At 42.9% G+C, this 17,636-nt stretch overlaps 1 protein-coding gene and 1 pseudogene across 1 annotated transcript; one reads left to right on the top strand and one right to left on the bottom strand.

Annotated features, from left to right (window-relative positions):
* Positions 1–670: 670 nt before the first annotated feature.
* Positions 671–10,448, top strand: LOC104438734 (glycosyltransferase BC10-like). Its single transcript, XM_039298999.1, has 9 exons — positions 671–949; positions 7,442–7,540; positions 8,054–8,154; positions 8,257–8,328; positions 8,413–8,503; positions 8,615–8,695; positions 9,024–9,083; positions 9,186–9,268; positions 10,310–10,448. The coding sequence occupies exons 1-9, from the start codon at positions 671–673 to the stop codon at positions 10,446–10,448; spliced, it is 1,005 nt and encodes a 334-aa protein (XP_039154933.1).
* A 3-nt stretch (positions 10,449–10,451) lies between these two features.
* On the bottom strand, positions 10,452–12,602 carry LOC104438733 (annotated as a pseudogene).
* Positions 12,603–17,636: the final 5,034 nt, after the last annotated feature.

Below are 17,636 nucleotides of genomic sequence, written 5' to 3'. Positions count from 1 at the left end.
GACTGCTGCATGACCGTTGCATGACCGCGGAAGGATTGCTGCACGATCGTTGATCTTCGCCGCCGAATGCCGCATGACTGCGGCACGACCGTTGCACGATTGGTGCACGATTGTCGTACGATCGCTGCACGACCGCGGCACAACCGCCGCACGACGGCGGCACGATTGCTGCACGACCACTGATCTTCGCCACCGACTGCTGGATGAGCGCGACATGACTGTGGCACAACTGTCGCATGATCGCCGCACGACCGTGGCACGACCGCAGCACGACGGTTGCACGATTGCCGCACAATGGCCGCACGACCGCGGCACGACCGCCTATTTGCCATCACAAGATTACCACCCACCGCCCACCAGCCGTAGGAGGGGGCGGTGGCCGGCGAGCTCTGGGTGGAGCTTGTCATTCGGGAAGCCACATGCATATGCACAGGAGCAGACCCAACGAGTCGCGTGTCTATTATGCAAGTGGAGGTAAGTACTAGAATCTCTCTTCATCCTTGTTTTATCAGCTCCCATATCATTAGAATAACCACATTTGTTTTGATAGCTTTGCCTGTTTCTTTCTTCACAGCCGGGTCGGAACTCTTCCTCTGTACTTTAGTTGCAAAACAGTTACTCAGACCCGACAGGCTCTTATATTGTTTACGCTGCAATCGACCTTGGAGCGATGGCCTCACTCCTAAGTGGGGGAAACCTCGGTTCGGTGGTGATGTTGCCTTCGGGTTTCGCGATCCTACCTGAGAAGCCAACCGTGCCTGGAGGAGATAGCCGTAGGAGTCTCTTGACTGTTGCATTTCAAATTATGGAAGTGTCTGCAAGAGTGCAAAGTAATATCCTCCCTCGTCATGTAGCTGATGGGGTCCAGAAGATCATCTTAGGAACCGTCGATTCGATCCGTGCTACTTTGCGGGCTTCCATTGAAGCAGAAATCCTTCGCGCAAGAAGGGTTTGGAACCTGCGACCAAACATTTTATCCGGTAAGCTTGTTTTTGTTTTGTTTTGTTTTTTTTTTTCTGTAATCTTGCTTCGAGAGTCCGGTTCTTTTTTTAATAGTTCGTTCCTGTTAAGTTTCATTTCTATTTTTGTCAATTATATTATATGGTTTGTTGGTCTTGAAAACAAGCTAATCGTTATTTAATTTTTTTAGCTCCTCCTTCCTGGTATGGAAATGGCCCCTAAAGAAGCGATTTTTCAAGAAGAAGAGTTTTCTGAGACTCTCTTTCCATTCTTAACAGATGGTCTTGTTCCTTTTTAAGGCTCTTAGCCCTTGATCATGCACAGAATCCCGCAACACCGTTCGATTTAACCTATATATGCGTGCGGACGGGCCTTTGGGCTTTTAAGTCTAAGATTCTTGGATTGATTTAATGATAGCGAATTGTGCAATTTCGCAAAATTCAGAAGCTTTGCACGCACATAGCAACATTTCTATTTCGTGAAACAATTTCTTTTTAGAAATAATTTTGTGCTATTTTTACTCACTGAATATTTTTTGAGTAAAATAAGATATTTGGTAGTTATATACAATTTTTATTTTTGGAACAGAAAAAGAATAGAAATGCGTTTAATAAATTTTTATAAATTTTTATATATTCTTTTTCTAATTACTCTCAATCGCTGACTGCTGCATGACCAAGGCATGACCGCGGGACGATTGCCGCACGATCGTTGATCTTCGCCGCCGATTGCCGCATGACTGCGACACGACCGTTACACGATTTGGGCACGACTGTCGCACGATCCCTGCACGACCGCGGTACAACCGCCGCATGACGGCGGCACGATTGCCGCACGAGCGCTGATCTTCACCACCGACTACTGCATGACCGCGACAAGACTGTGGCACAACTGTCGAATGATCGCCGCACGACCGTGGCACGACCGCGACACGACCGTCGCACGATTGCCGCATGACGGTTGTACGAGTGCCGCACAACGGCCGCACGACCGCGGCACGACCGCCTATTTGCCATCTCAAGATTGCCACCCCCAGCCCACTAGCCGTAGGAGGGGGCGGTGGCCGGTGCGCTCTGGGTGGAGCTTGTCATTCAGGAAGCCACATGCATATGCACAGGAGCAGACCCAGCGACTCGCGTGTCCATTATGCAAATGGAGGTAAGTACTAGAATCTCTCTTCATCCTCGTTTTATCAGATCCCATATCATTAGAATAACCGCATTTGTTTTGATAGCTTTGCCTGTTTCTTTCTTCACAGCCAAGTCCGAACTCTTCCTATGTCCTTTACTTGCAAAACAGTTACTCAGACTCGACAGGCTCTTATATTGTTTACGCTCCAATCGACCTTGGAGCGATGGCCTCACTCCTAGGTGGGGGAAACCTCGGTTCGATGGTGATGTTGCCTTTGGGTTTCGCGATCCTACCTGAGAAGCCAACCGTGCCCGGAGGAGATAGCCGTAGGAGTCTCTTGACTGCTGCATTTCAAATTATGGACGTGTCCGCAAGAGTGCAAAGTAATATCCTCCCTCGTCATGTAGCTGATGGGGTCCAGAAGATCATCTCAGCAACCGTCGATTCGATCCGTGCTACTTTGCGGGCTTCCATTGAAGCAGAAATCCTTCGCACAAGAAGGGTTTCGAACCTGCGACCAAACATTTTATCCAGTAAAATTGTTTTTGTTTTTGTTTTTGTTTTTTTTTTTTTTCTTTGATCTTGCTTCGAGGGTCCGGTTCTTTTTTTAATAGTTCGTTCCTGTTAAGTTTCATTTCTATTTTTGTCAATTTTATTATATGGTTTGTTGGTCTTGAAAACAAGCTAATCGTTATTTAATTTTTTTAACTCCTCCTTCCCGGTATGGAAATGGCCCCTAAAGAAGCGATTTTTCAAGAAGAAGAGTTTTCTGAGACTCTCTTTCCATTCTTAACAGATGGTCTTGTTCCTTTTTAAGGCTCTTAGCCCTTGATCATGCACAGAATCCCGCAACAGCGTCCGATTTAACCTATATATGCGTGTGGACGGGCCTTTGGGCTTTTAAGTCTAAGATTCTTGGATTGATTTAATGATAGCGAATTGTGCAATTTCCCAAAATTCAGAAGCTTTGGACGCACATAGCAACATTTCTATTTCGTGAAACAATTTCTTTTTAGAAATAATTTTTTGCTATTTTTACTTCCAGAATAATTTTTGAGTAAAATAAGATATTTGGTAATTATATACAATTTTTATTTTTGGAACAGAAAAAGAATAGAAATGCGTTTAATAAATTTTTATAAATTTTTATATATTCTTTTTCTAATTGCTCACCGATCGCTGACTGCTGCATGACCATGGCATGACCCCGGCACGATTGCCGGACGATCGTTGATCTTCGCCGCCGACTGCCGCATGACTGCGGCACGACCGTGGCACGATTTGGGCACGACTGTCGCACGATCGCCGCACGACCGCGGCACAACCGCCGCATGACGGCGGCACGATTGCCGCACGAGCACTGATCTTCGCCACCGACTACTGCATGACCGCGACATGACTGTGGCACAACTGTCGCATGATCGCCGCACGACAGTGGCATGACCGCGGCACGACCGTCGCTCGATTGCCGCATGACGGTTGCACGATTGCCGCACAACGGCCGCACGACCGCGGCACGACCCCCTATTTGCCATCTCAAGATTGCCACCCCCAGCGCACCGGTCGTAGGAGGGGGCGGTGGCCGGTGAGCTCTGGGTGGAGCTTCTCATTCGGGAAGCCACATGCATATGCACAGGAGCAGACCCAGCGACTCGCGTCTCCATTATGCAAGTGGAGGTAAGTACTAGAATGTCTCTTCATCCTCGTTTTATCAGCTCCCATATCATTAGAATAACCGCATTTGTTTTGATAGGTTTGCCTGTTTCTTTCTTCACAGCCGAGTCCGAACTCTTCCTATGTCCTTTACTTGCAAAACAGTTACTCAAACCCGACAGGCTCTTATATTGTTTACGCTGCAATCGACCTTGGAGCGATGGCCTCACTCCTAAGTGGGGGAAACCTCGGTTCGGTGGTGATGTTGCCTTCGGGTTTCGCGATCCTACCTGAGAAGCCAACCGTGCCTGGAGGAGAGAGCCATAGGAGTCTCTTGACTGTTGCATTTCAAATTATGGACGTGTCAGCAAGAGTGCAAAGTAATATCCTCCCTCGTCATGTAGCTGATGGGGTCCAGAAGATCATCTTAGGAACCGTCGATTCGATCCGTGCTACTTTGCGGGCTTCCATTGAAGCAGAAATCCTTCGCGCAAGAAGGGTTTCGAACCTGCGACCAAACATTTTATCCAGTAAGATTGTTTTTGTTTTTGTTTTTTTTTTTCTGTAATCTTGCTTCGAGAGTCCGGTTCTTTTTTTAATAGTTCGTTCTTGTTAAGTTTCATTTCTATTTTTGTCAATTTTATTATATGGTTTGTTGGTCTTGAAAACAAGCTAATCGTTATTTACTTTTTTTTTTAGCTCCTCCTTCCCGGTATGGAAATGTCCCCTAAAGAAGCGACTTTTCAAGAAGAAGAGTTTTCTGAGACTCTCTTCCCATTCTTAACAGATGGTCTTGTTCCTTTTTAAGGCTCTTAGCCCTTGATCATGAACAGAATCCCGCAACACCATCCGATTTAACCTATATATGCGTGTGGACGAGCCTTTGGGCTTTTAAGTCTAAGATTCTTGGATTGATTTAATGATAGCGAATTGTGCAATTTCCCAAAATTCAGAAGCTTTGGACGCACATAGCAACATTTCTATTTCGTGAAACAATTTCTTTTTAGAAATAATTTTTTGCTATTTTTACTCCTAGAATAATTTTTGAGTAAAATAAGATATTTGGTAATTATATAAAATTTTTATTTTTGGAATAGAAAAAGAATAGAAATGTGTTTAATACATTTTTATAAATTTTTATATATTCTTTTTCTAATTACTCACCGGTTGCTGACTGCTGCATGACCGTGGCATGACCGCGGGACGATTGCCGCACGATCGTTGATCTTCGCCGCCGGCTGCCGCATGACTGCGGCACAACCGTTGCACGATTTGGGCACGACTGTTGCACGATCGCCGCACGACCGTGGCACAACCGTCGCACGATGGCGGCGCGATTGCCGCACGACCGCTGATCTTTGCCACCGACTGCTGCATGACCGCGACATGACTGTGGCACAACTGTCGCATGATCGCCGCACGACCGCGGCACGACCATCGCACGATTGCCGCATGACGGTTGCACGATTGCCGTACAACGGCCGCACGACCGCGGCATGACCGCCTATTTGCCATCACAAGATTGCCACCCACAGCCCACCAGCCGTAGGAGGGGGCGGTGGCTGGTGAGCTCTGGGTGGAGCTTGTCATTCGGGAAGCCACATGCATATGCACAGGAGCAGACCCAGCGAGTCGCGTGTCTATTATGCAAGTGGAGGTAAGTACTAGAATGTCTCTTCATCCTCGTTTTATCAGCTCCCATATCATTAGAATAACCACATTTGTTTTGATAGCTTTGCCTGTTTCTTTCTTCACAGCCGGGTTCGAACTCTTCCTTTGTCCTTTACTTGCAAAACAGTTACTCGGACCCGACAGGCTCTTATATTGTTTACGCTCCAATCGACCTTGGAGCGATGGCCTCACTCCTAAGCGGGGGAAACCCCGGTTCGGTGGTGATGTTGCCTTCGGGTTTCGCGATCCTACTTGAGAAGCCAACCGTGCCCGGAGGAGATAGCCGCAGGTGTCTCTTGACTGTTGTGTTTCACATTATGGACCTGTCCGCAAGAGTGCAAAGTAATATCCTCCCTCGTCATGTAGCTGATGGGGGTCCAGAAGATCATCTCAGGAACCGTCGATTCGATCCGTGCTACTTTGCGGGCTTCCATTGAAGCAGAAATCCTTCGCGCAAGAAGGGTTGGGAACTTGCGACCAAACATTTTATCTAGTAAGATTGTTTTTGTTTTTGTTTTTTTTTTCTATAATCTTGCTTCGAGAGTCTGGTTCTTTTTTTAATAGTTCGTTCTTGTTAAGTTTCATTTCTATTTTTGTCAATTTTATTATATGGTTTGTTGGTCTTGAAAACAAGCTAATCGTTATTTAATTTTTTTAGCTCCTCCTTCCTGGTATGGAAATGGCCCCTAAAGAAGCGACTTTTCAAGAAGAAGAGTTTTCTGAGACTCTCTTTCCATTCTTAACAGATGGTCTTGTTCCTTTTTAAGGCTCTTAGCCCTTGATCATGAACAGAATCCCGCAACAGCGTTCGATTTAACCTATATATGCGTGTGGACGGGCCTTTGGGCTTTTAAGTCTAAGATTCTTGGATTGATTTAATGATAGCGAATTGTGCAATTTCCCAAAATTCAGAAGCTTTGGACGCACATAGCAACATTTCTATTTCGTGAAACAATTTCGTTTTAGAAATAATTTTTTGCTATTTTTACTCTGAGAATAATTTTTGAGTAAAATAAGGTACCGTCGCACCATCGTCGCACGAGCACGGCACAACCGCCGTACGAATGCGGCACGATTGCCGCACGACCGCTCATCGTTGCCGCCGATTGCCACATGACCGTGGCACGACCGCGGCATGACCGTCGCACGATCGTCGCACGACCGTGGCATGACCACAGCACGACCGTTGCACGATTGCCGCACGACGGCCGCACGATCACGGCACGACCGCCGATTGCCGCCACAAGATTGCCACCCATAGCCCACTGGCCGTAGGAGGGGGCGGTAGCGGTGAGCTCTGGGTGGCGCTTGGCAGCGACGATCGGCGGTTGTGCGGCAGCACGCGGCGGTTGTGCGGCAGTAGGTGGCGGCAGGCTGCCGACGAACGGTAGCGGTCATCGGCCGGTGGGCTACAGGTAGCGGCAACCGTCGTTGGTTGCCGAGGGTTGCCACGGGCGGCAGGAGGTGGCCGACGATTGACAGGCGGTTGGCGGGGCCGCAACAAGGAAGAAGAACAAAAGAAATATAGAAAAAAAAAAAACTTATTTCTAGAAATTGTTCCCGGAATTACTTTTTTTTTTTGTTTTTTATTACTATTCCAAATTTATTCCCTAGCCACTTTTCTATTCCAAGTAATTGAAAAATAAGTTGGTATTACCAAACAAATTTCTGTTTTTTCTTTTTTCTTTTTTTCGGGGAACAAAAGAACAGAAATTGGGAGAAATATAAACGTGGCCTAAGTTTCTTGACCATCTAATGCTTGTCCCAGATATTTTTATCTTGTTTAATCAAAGAGTAACTTCCTCTTGTTCTCATTATTCTACTTTTTAGAAAAGTTTGATGAAACAGAGGATAACTCTTGCCGCCGGACATTGTTTGATATTACTAACCGATTTTATTCTTAACGCACACAATTTTTGTAAAGCATATCGATGTAGTTGAAGAAAGAATTGTAGCTAAGCAGATGCATATGCAATGCTACTGCTGCTTAATTTTGTCTTCCTCGAATCTTTGTCTTCGCTGTTAGGGTCACGAAGGGAGGTTCACAGTTTATGTTCATGCATCGGCAGAAAAACCAATACATGTGAGGCATTACTTCATTGACCGAGACATATGGAGTGACCAGGTTCAGTAACTTACTTTGCAAAATCAGTCTGTCCTTGAAAGTCCATATCCGTATTCTGATAATCATTTGTTGAACCTGAGTGCACTATTTTTCCATTTTAGAGGTTCGCACTCTGCAGTAAACCAGTAAAATATGTCTATTCATCTTCATACCCTATCTCTGCTTATGGCTGAAGCATAATATTCTGTTGATGCAGAAAGTTGTTTCGATATGTGCAACTTATGTTTGTGGAGTTCAAGTCTTTTCATGAAAGCCAAAATCTGCTAAGTTCTATGCAAAAGAAAGATAATTGGGGAAGAATTTGGTGGCTGTGTGCCTAGTGCATTTTGGAGTTAATGCTCTTAAAACACACTAAATGCGAGTACCATTGTCAGCACAATCTTATGAATCGATGCTTTGTCTTTTAACTGAGTTCTTTTCTATATGGATTTGGACTCCCTTGTCGCCATGTGGTTGTTTACTTTTATCTATATAAAGAATTTTATGAAATTTATGTTATATTTACCTGTGCAGGTGGTGTGGGGTAAAATTTCCATGGTTGATGCTGACAGACGGTTATTGGCAAACGCTCTTGAAGATCCTGATAACCAACATTTTGTGTTACTCTCTGATAGGTAATAGGCAAAAAAATTAAAATTTTCCCATCTGTTATAATGAAAAAAAAAAATGAGGTAGTTTGCTTCAAAGTTCTGATTTCTAATCTTGTGATGTTGCAGCTGTGTGCCTTTGCATACTTTTAACTATGTGTACGATTATCTCATGCACACAATTATCAACTATGTTGATTGGTAAGCACATATTGTTTTTTGTATTGTATTACTCTTCTTACTTATTTTCTTACTTATTCAAACTGTTTTCTATTTCCAATATAGCTTCTTGGATCCAGGTCGATATGGGAATGGCAGATACGCAGAACAGATGTTACCTAAAGTCAAGAGGATAAATTTCTGGAAAGGTGCTCAGGTTTATCTTGCAAAAAGTTTAAATTTGGATACTTTAAATTTTGCATGTTGGCTTATGAATTCAAGAGTTTTTCTGATGCGTATTTCCAATTAATTGCTGAGTTCTCTGCAGTGGTTCACAATGAAGCGGCAGCATGGTTTGATTCTTGTGGCAGACAGTCTATATTACTCGAAATTCAGGGACCATTGTCAGGTGAATGCAAAGTTGCTTTGTATCCTATTGCGTATCATCTTGTTATTATAGGGTTTGTGGATCAGAGTTTATGCCCCTATTGCAAACATCGCCTGCATGTATGCCATTACGATATTTTGCTTTCAAATAATGTTGTTTCGGATTTGTTCATTCATCATTTTTTCATTCTGGACATTTGCTGACAAAAATTCTCTGGATAGTTGATTTGTTAGTTCATCGCATCATGTTTGTTTTTTTCCAGTCACTTTTATGATATCTACTGTTGGAGCCATGATTCTTGGGCATTTTGTGATATGGCAAGATGTTAAGATATTCTTTACAACTATAGCCAGGTTTGGATGGTAAAGACTGCATTGCTGATGAACACTACATTCCAACCTTTCTCAATGTAAGCATCCTCGTCTGTGTTACAACTTCAGTTTGTGATGTCATCTGACTAATCTCTAACTCGACAAGTTTCTTCCTATATGTGTTCTCAGATGGTTCTTAGATGGTGGATCCTGGCGGAATCTCAACATGGTCGATGACACATGTTGATTGGTATGAGAGAAGAGCGCACCCCAACTCCTACAAAAAAGTCACGGACCTACATGTATTTATTTATTTTTTCTAATTACTCACGGACCGCTAACTGTCTCCCGCTGCCGCATGATCGTCGCACGACCGCCGCACGACCTTTGCACGGCTGTGGCACGACCGTCGCATGACCGCCGACCGTCGCCACAAGATTGCCGCCCACAGCCCATCGGCCGCGGGAGGGGTAGTGGCTGGTGAGCTGTGGGCGGCGGTCTTGCGGCGGTGTTCAGCAGCGATGATCGGTAGTCATACGGCGGTAGGCAACGGTTGTGCGGTGGTTGGCGATGGTAAGTTACTGATGAATGGTGGTGGTGGTCGGCCGGTGAGTCGTGGGCGGCGGCCGGTGGGCTGCGGGTGGTGGCAACCGTTGCTAGCAGTTGGCAGCAGTTGGCTGCCGACGGTAGTCGCGGGCGACAGGAGGTGGCTGACGGTTGGCAAGCGTTCAGTGGTGGCCGCAACAAGGAAGAACACAAGAAAAATAGAAAAGAAAAAAAAAAAAAACTTATTTCTAGAAATTGCTTTTAAGAACAAGAAGCTATTTTTTTCTTATTTCTTTTCCAAATTTATTTCCCAGCCACTTTTTTTATTCCGGGGAATAGAAAAATAAGTTGGCATTACCAAACAGATTTATGTTCTTTTTATGTTCCGGAGAACAGAAGAACAGGAATCGGAAAAAATAGAAACGTTACCATACAGGCCTTTTATGTCCAATGGTTAGATTGAAGCATGTAAATCGTACTAGATTTCCGTGTTGGTTAATGTCATGATCTTTGCCGCCACAATGCACATCCCGCGGTGCTCTTCATTCTTCTCTTGCAAAGGGTCACACTTGCCCGTGATAATGTACAATTGCGCCTCTGGTAATCATCTCACGGTTTCCATGTTATAGTGTTCCACTGTTTGCTGTTTCTTATAATCGCCAAATGCACAAGTCCCTTGCTTCTGAATCAACATTCGCATGCATCTTGTGAGAGGAGGCGCTCGAACAAATTGGAATGGAGCGAACCATGGTTATGATCATTGCCCATCTGGCCACGCTGCTCGGTATTTGCATCCTTACTTACTTCAACAACTCTGTCCGTTCAAGTTGGGAAGCTCGCTGTTTCCACACAAACTAACACTTGAAGATAAAATTGGTAGCATAACAGTCAACGGCACACCTCTGCTGCAATGGTGACGTCTATAAGACATGCCCCACGATCTCGATTGTGTGTTGCTTCTTAGCCACAACCTTACCACACAAAACCTGATTTAGGAACACTCCATTGGCATTTCGAAATGCAGACTTTGCCACAACCTTGTTCAGTCTTGTACACTTTTGTCCCCACTTCTGATGGTGGCTACGGGATGAGACCGTCTTGTGGACGTTGCATCCTTCTCTTTGTCGCACTGCAGAGGATTTATGACACTTTTTCCCGTATTTTAGCTAGAGCATGCTCTTTAGGATCACCACCAGGCATGTCCCAGTGTCGGTGGGAACTGCAGCCCAAACAAGCATGTGGCTGGCGAAAGGCCAATCCTAGGATGGCAACCTTAGTGGCTATCGACGGAATTACATTCTCAACCACCTTCCTGTGTGCTCTCCTTGCGAGCATGATCCCTTTCGGTATTTTCCTTACATCACTGGACATGAGAATCACGTGCCCCGTCTTCATTGCAAGTGCAGAACTGGAAACACCCATTCAATTACGGAGATAGGCAGTAGCCAATGTGGAGGCATCATCTCTGTCATTCTCTACCAAGGAGAAATAGAGTCGCACCTCATTCTGTGCATGCATTACCGTGGCCTGGCTATCTCCTGTAAGCATGACAGTTTTAATCTTCAATGACTTGAGTGCCTTGATGGCCACCTGTGCTCCGGTTTGGCATGCATCAGAGAGAGTGAAAATCCCAACCGATTTTGCCCTGCATAACACATAACCGACAGTTTTTCCTTCCCCAGAGAGGCCTTCTATGCTCGGAACAGCAAATGCATAATTTTACTTAAAGGAATTCGATAATCACCAGAACCAAATCGAATCCCCAAAAGAAGGGGGCTGCATTTATGAAGATGAAGCACCTACATGGTTCCGCATTATTCTGTATAGGCACATTGATTAGGACTTTGGAATATGAAAGCTCTCAGGGCTTCGGCCCATTTATTAAAATGACCTCCCATAGCCTACTAGCAGAGCAGCCATTGGATGGCTCAACTTGCTCCCAATGCTTGATGTCCTAAAGATGCTTTGCATCCATCGCGTGAGTTCAGGACTACTATGAGCTAGTTTTTAGAAACCAGGATCATTACAAATAAAGTCTCGATGCTTATGCCTTCATTGAGGGACCGGAAGTCCTCCAACAAGAATTCACCTATAGGATCGTGCCAGTTTTGTCGAAAGCTAGTTACCTGATTTTAGCAAGGGTTTCAAAACAGTAACTCCCTTTGATCAAAAGCCTGGGTTTCACTGCCTTTGTGAGGGCACGGAGTGGCAACAGGAGTAGAGAGGACTAGTACACGAAGGCATGCACTTACTAATAACATCAATGCCAGACAAAACCAGTGGTCTCGGTTATGGACGTGTAATGCCACCAGAATCATGGCGAAACCGATGGATATAACTCATACCGCTGCAGATGCTAAAATGACAGAAGCCAAGTTGAGATTGAAGATTTGCTATCTCCTACTCCCAATCAATCCCAAGGAAGCGAAGTTAAAACACGTGCATAATGGTGCCAAATCCATAACCAGAAGCAGGGTTGCCCTGCTTCTGAAGAGAAAATTCCAATTAAATTTGAATTGAACAAGTAAAGGCAATCACACGTAATCCTTTATAACAGCATTATTATTCCTATGACATGGATACAATTAGATCAAGATTTGTAGTGTTTTGACCCAACTGGCCTGTAGAACCGTGCACATCTGTCGATTAATCTCTGTGTTCTTGATTTCTTGTTCTAAACCTCTTCAATAAGGTTTGCCATTATGGCCACCACAGAGTCTTCATCTAGAGCAGTTGTTTTCACGCTGATGTAACCTACAAAAGAATTTAGACTCTAAGTCTTCTTTCATGCGTTCTGGTGGAAACATTTCGAAATTTTGTGACTGAGAAAGAGTGATTAATCACCATTCAAGCTGATTGTTCCAGACCAAACAGAGGAATCTTTATGTTTGGAAACAGGGAATGACTCTCCTGTCGAATTTTGTCTCATCCACAATAGCATCATCTATGGGTATGACCTCCCTAGCCTTCTCCGCTACGACGGTGTTGAGTTTGATCTCATCAACAATCACAACCTCCCCCGTTTCGGCTATTACTTCTGTTTGTGGAGCTATGCTCATTAGAGCTGGCATTTTCGTTTGAGGCAGTGGTTTCTCTTCCATTTGGCCATCTGATTTCTATCGAGTTGAGAACGCGTGGAGTCAAAAAAAAGGGGACAAATAGAAAATTTCCAAAAGGTACGGAGAAAATTTTATGGAAATTAACTAAGTGCTTTTCTTTTCTTAATGAGTTTTCCAGTTGTCGAATTGCAATTTTGAACTTCATTTAAAAGCTAAAAATCCCGAATTTAGAGATTAGACAATCATGTTCATTTTATAATATTTTTTCACATTTCTAAAAATGTTGAAATAATATTTTGGGAAATGTTCACTAGGACCCCTCAAATTTGTCAAAAAAATGTAATTGAGCCTTAAAATTTTCAAAAGTGCAACTAAATTTTAATAATCATCAAATTGATGTAATTGAGTACTTTCGTTAATTTCATATAATTTGGCTAATGGGACATCGATTTTTTTTTTTTATTATTATTACTTTCTCTTCTATGTAGCGTTGAGATGGCTAAGCCATTTGCCTGATTTGGGGAAGGGTTGAAACCCTCACCGAATATTTTGGTTGAGGGCCTGTAGGCCCTTACCTGGGGTCAGCAAGGGTCATCAGCCATTGGCCGAGTTGCGGTGACCCCACTCGACCATCGCCCCACCATTGTCGGCCCTCTCCAGCGATGGTGGGGTGGCGGCTGTTTGGGCCTTGCGAGTAGACTTGTCAAAATGGGTTCAACCTATTTATGAACCCGTGCTTTTTTTAATAAGTCAATCTTAATTTTCCAAATAGCCCATAATAGATTTTATAAATAATGAGGCTAGAATATATTATTCTTAAAAATGAAAAGCTTAGCTCGTGATCAAACAGTCTCACACCACGATCTTCTCTCCCTCTTTACTTCCACGAATCTACCTCCACGGCCTATTGCCGACTTCTCGCTGCCAATCTCTAGTGGTCAAGGTTCTATGACAACTCAATCGTCACGGTGTCGCCTGTTCTGCACTCCTCGCAAGCCTTAACCTCCATTTCCAGCAAATAAATTTCTCCAGTTGCCACTGAGTTCCTAAGGACCATTCGAGCCTACGATTCCATCCCCACCGCCCCAACTCCCGCCGCCCCGAGTGCCACCGGTGTGTGCTCACGAAGTTTGCTCCCCTGATAACGATTGATTACTTCGTCTTCCTCTCATTTGGCTCAACAAACCGAGTCTCGTAGCTTAGAGGGAGGCTGATCAACGCGTACGAGTCGAGCTTCTTGTACTTAGCGAGGTTCGAAGGGACCGGGCTTTTTGTCTCCGGGCATTGAGTTTTCTTTATTTGCTTACTTTTTTGTTGACTTTGGGTAGAAGTTTTTTAATCAAGGAGTGAGTTGGTGCTTTTAGCTGGCCAGATTGTTGAATTTGGATTTCGATAGTGTAAAATCGGAAAGGTTATGTCCTTTCTGCTGTTATTTGTGGATTGTCGATGTACTAAACCTGCTTTTGGCTTATTATAGTGTTGGGGCTTGAAGAATAATTGTTAATTGCATCTACTACAATGAACCTGTCTCGATTGAAGTTTAGAAATAGCTTGTTAATTCCGTTCATTCACGAGCCTTTTGTGATCCTCGCATTTTGACATTATATTTAAGGTAGACCTTTATGTTTTGTACACTGTTCTTGAGGTGAGACGTAGTGCAAGTTTGATCTGGTTTTGTGCTCGGGAAGTTTCGAAATTTCTTCAACTTTGTCGCGGATTGAATCACAATATTCTAATATGAATATTAAAACTTCTTTAACAGTATAGCCTGCTGTGTTCTTGACATGTTTGATTCAACATATTTCTCAATTCGGTTATTCTTCCGGCTAATGTATTTGGGTGATTTGCATTGCAGGTTCTTGGCCAAAGAGCGGTGACTTGCATTGAATAGAGCATATCAGAAACCCTTGCTTTGCCTTCATCCAAACAAATTGCAGTAAAAGAGTATCGCATTTCAAAAGTACGTCGCGTAACAAGTCTTTGACATAGTGCAGGTGATTTTCCTTACTTGCATGATGCGTTCTTTACTGGTTTGTAATTTGATGATAGCCAGAACACATTTTTATCATAAAAAAGTGTGCAATGTTGAGATCTTGTAGTTGTTGTGTTAATTGCTATTCATTTGTCGTAACATGATAACAAGTAAAAATGTCGTAGGCAGGCTTCTTCTCAGCTCTTATGTGTTAGCATGCATTTGGCCTTGTCACTTTTTAATTTTAATATCGTTTGATTCCTCGAAGGATGCATTTGGTTATGTTGCTTTTCAGATTTATTAGCGGAGCTCTAGATTTGACTGCATAGGTTTGGAGCTATTAAATCTGGACATCTTATTTGCTTTTTCACGTAAATCAGAAATTCTCACTACTATATATATGTGTGTGTGCGTGTGTATATATAATTTGTCCCGGGAAGGAAAGCCATGGAGAAAGGAAGAAAATTTTGAAGACTGATTAAGTCAAGTTGTAACTCTGTGCCACAGGAGTACAGTAATTGCTTACTGACGCTCCTCACTACCTGCCAGTGAAGAAGTCCTGGGACGATTTAACCTGATCCGTGCTTCCTGACAATCAAGAACCGGTGAAAATGGGATATAACTCAGGAAATACTTTAAGTCCTTAATCCAGGCCGACAATTCAAAGGAGAGTCAAAGCGAGATTATCAAAAGCCAGGAAACTGAAGAACTTAAATCGGGCCGGTCATGAAAATCGTCGTCGCGATCTGGGTCGGACAGAAACCAGAGGAACAAAGCCAATTCACATCCTTTAGAACAAACTTGAGTCGAAAAAATCGAGCTTGAGGAGAGGAAATGAAATGGAAGAGGATGAACCGACAGCTTGCCAGCCTTGATAGAAGACGCGATCGAGCTCGAGGTCGAGGAAAGAAGGGTCGGTGTACCAGGAGCTGGGCAGAGTCAAGGCCTTCTTCGATGGGCAGCTCTGGATCGAACTCGTCCACCAGCGACTCGGCAGCAGAAGGAGGCGCCGCCGCCGCCGCTGAGGCGTAGGAGTGGGGTGATGCTGGAGTCGAGCGTTGCGAGAAGATTGATGATGGGTGAGGGGAGAGAAGAGGGGTCTGATCGCGAGCGTCGTCGCCATCGACGTGGTTTCCGGTTGCTTCCTCGGTGCAGTTGCCGGACATTCGGGACTTCGTTGACTCCACCGTTTTCCTGAACCCAACCTAAGAGAAAGGCTTCACGGGAATCAAGATCGGGGGACCCGAATTAAGGATGGTTCCACATTACCCAATTATAAAGTTGACTCACGACACTGGCACCTGCCAGTCCATACAAAAGTCCATATTCTTTTATAATATCTTTTAAGTCTATAGTAATCAAATTCAACGGAATCGATGGGAAATAAGTTTATAAAATACATTTCTATGTTCTTCCAATTTGTTTAAAAGTTTTGACAAATTAATAAATAAACAGAACGCATAAATGAATAAACGTCGCATTTATGTCTCAATTTTTAATTTCCCTAATTAAGATAAAGTTTTCTACTTCTTCCTACCAAGTCAAATAATGATTATGGTGAGGACAATTGGATAATTGGATGTAATCTGTTTGATGTTTAAATATAGATTTTTTCTTATCTTTTCCTTTCGGAATTTAGAACTCTTAAAAGATTAAGATTTTAAAAATTGTGCAATACTATATTAGTAAAATAAATTAATTTGTTAATCAATACGAAATAATTGAACTATGACCTACTAGACAATCTACAACAGAGGCCCTAATTGTACAATTAGAAACATGATTTGCAAATTTTTTCCTTATAATTTTTTAGGGAGCAATACTGTATTGTGTAAATCTCCCATAATTACCACATGTTTCATATATAAAAGCCACTAAAAAGTTAATTTTTCTTGTTGAAAAGAAGTTATTCATGCTATTACCTATGCCGTGTTTGTCTTTCACTTTGAATGACCCAACATATATATGGCTGGACTATATATTCGGATCATGTCGTGTTACTTATTAAATGGACCAAAACGAAATTGAGCATTCAACCATGAATTGGTCAAATGAGTCAAGTTCATGTGGACCGATTCGCGTCCTCCTCCATAAGAAATTATACGGTCAAAGAATGAATATCGGTATGAAGGGCCATTCGATTTAATGAAGTCGATTTGGAGCGATTTTTACATTTTTGTTTCTTTTTTAAATATAAATTTTGTGGCTTTCGCAATTAGACAAATGAAGCAAATGAAACTTTTCAAACTATACAAAAATATACATAAAATCATGTATGGTAATTTAATTTTCTTAATATAATCTTCTTAAAGTTTGAATTTTAAAAGAAAAGTTAAATGTTCAACGATCGTCGACAAATATTTCGATTAATAAGATCAAAAGATTATCAATAAAGGCATAAAAAAATAGTTGAATGCAGAAAGGGCATCAAGATGCAATTTCAAGCTTGGAGTCATTAGAGAACAAAGCAATGGAGATCGTGGAGTGAGTAGCATACAATTTTAAAGGAACAATTGTTTAGGAATAGGATCATGGCATCGTAAAGATATGGGCACAAAACTTTCACAAACGAGGGTACATCTTAGGAGAACTATGGTTACGGCATAACCATTATAAATATCATTACTCGTCTACTGGAATCTCGCAAAAAAAATAAAAAAACCTACCATCCTTCAGTTATCATTATTTTCCTACATTATGCTTTATGTTCAATGATCATCGACAAATATATCAATTAATAAGATCAATAGCTTATCAATCAAGGCATCAAAAATAGTTGAATGCATAAAGGGCATCAAGATGCAGTTTCAAGCTTGGAGTCATTGGAGAACAAAGCAATGGAGATCGTGGAGCGAGTAGCACACAATTTTAAAGGCACAATCATTTAGGAATAGGATCATGGCATCGTAAAGATATGGGCACAAAACTTTCACAAATGAGGGTACATTGCAGGAGAACTATGGTTACGGTACAACCATTATAAATATCTTTACTCGTCTACTGGAATCCTGCAAAAAAATAAAAAAACCTACCATCCTTTATTTATCATTATTTTCCCACATTATGCTTTTAGT

Source organism: Eucalyptus grandis, chromosome 1 (assembly GCF_016545825.1).
Source record: "Eucalyptus grandis isolate ANBG69807.140 chromosome 1, ASM1654582v1, whole genome shotgun sequence".
Taxonomy (NCBI): Eukaryota; Viridiplantae; Streptophyta; class Magnoliopsida; order Myrtales; family Myrtaceae; genus Eucalyptus; species Eucalyptus grandis.
This window is presented reverse-complemented; position numbering and strand designations above follow the sequence as displayed.

Bases quoted from the DNA above. Each gene is read 5' to 3' on its own strand.
- LOC104438734 (XM_039298999.1), top strand. From the start codon at position 671: ATGGCCTCACTCCTAAGTGGGGGAAACCTCGGTTCGGTGGTGATGTTG. The intron at 8,329-8,412 runs GTAAGCACATAT...TTTCCAATATAG, and splicing joins ATTATCAACTATGTTGATTG to CTTCTTGGATCCAGGTCGAT. The intron at 8,696-9,023 runs GTGAATGCAAAG...TTACAACTATAG, and splicing joins AATTCAGGGACCATTGTCAG to CCAGGTTTGGATGGTAAAGA.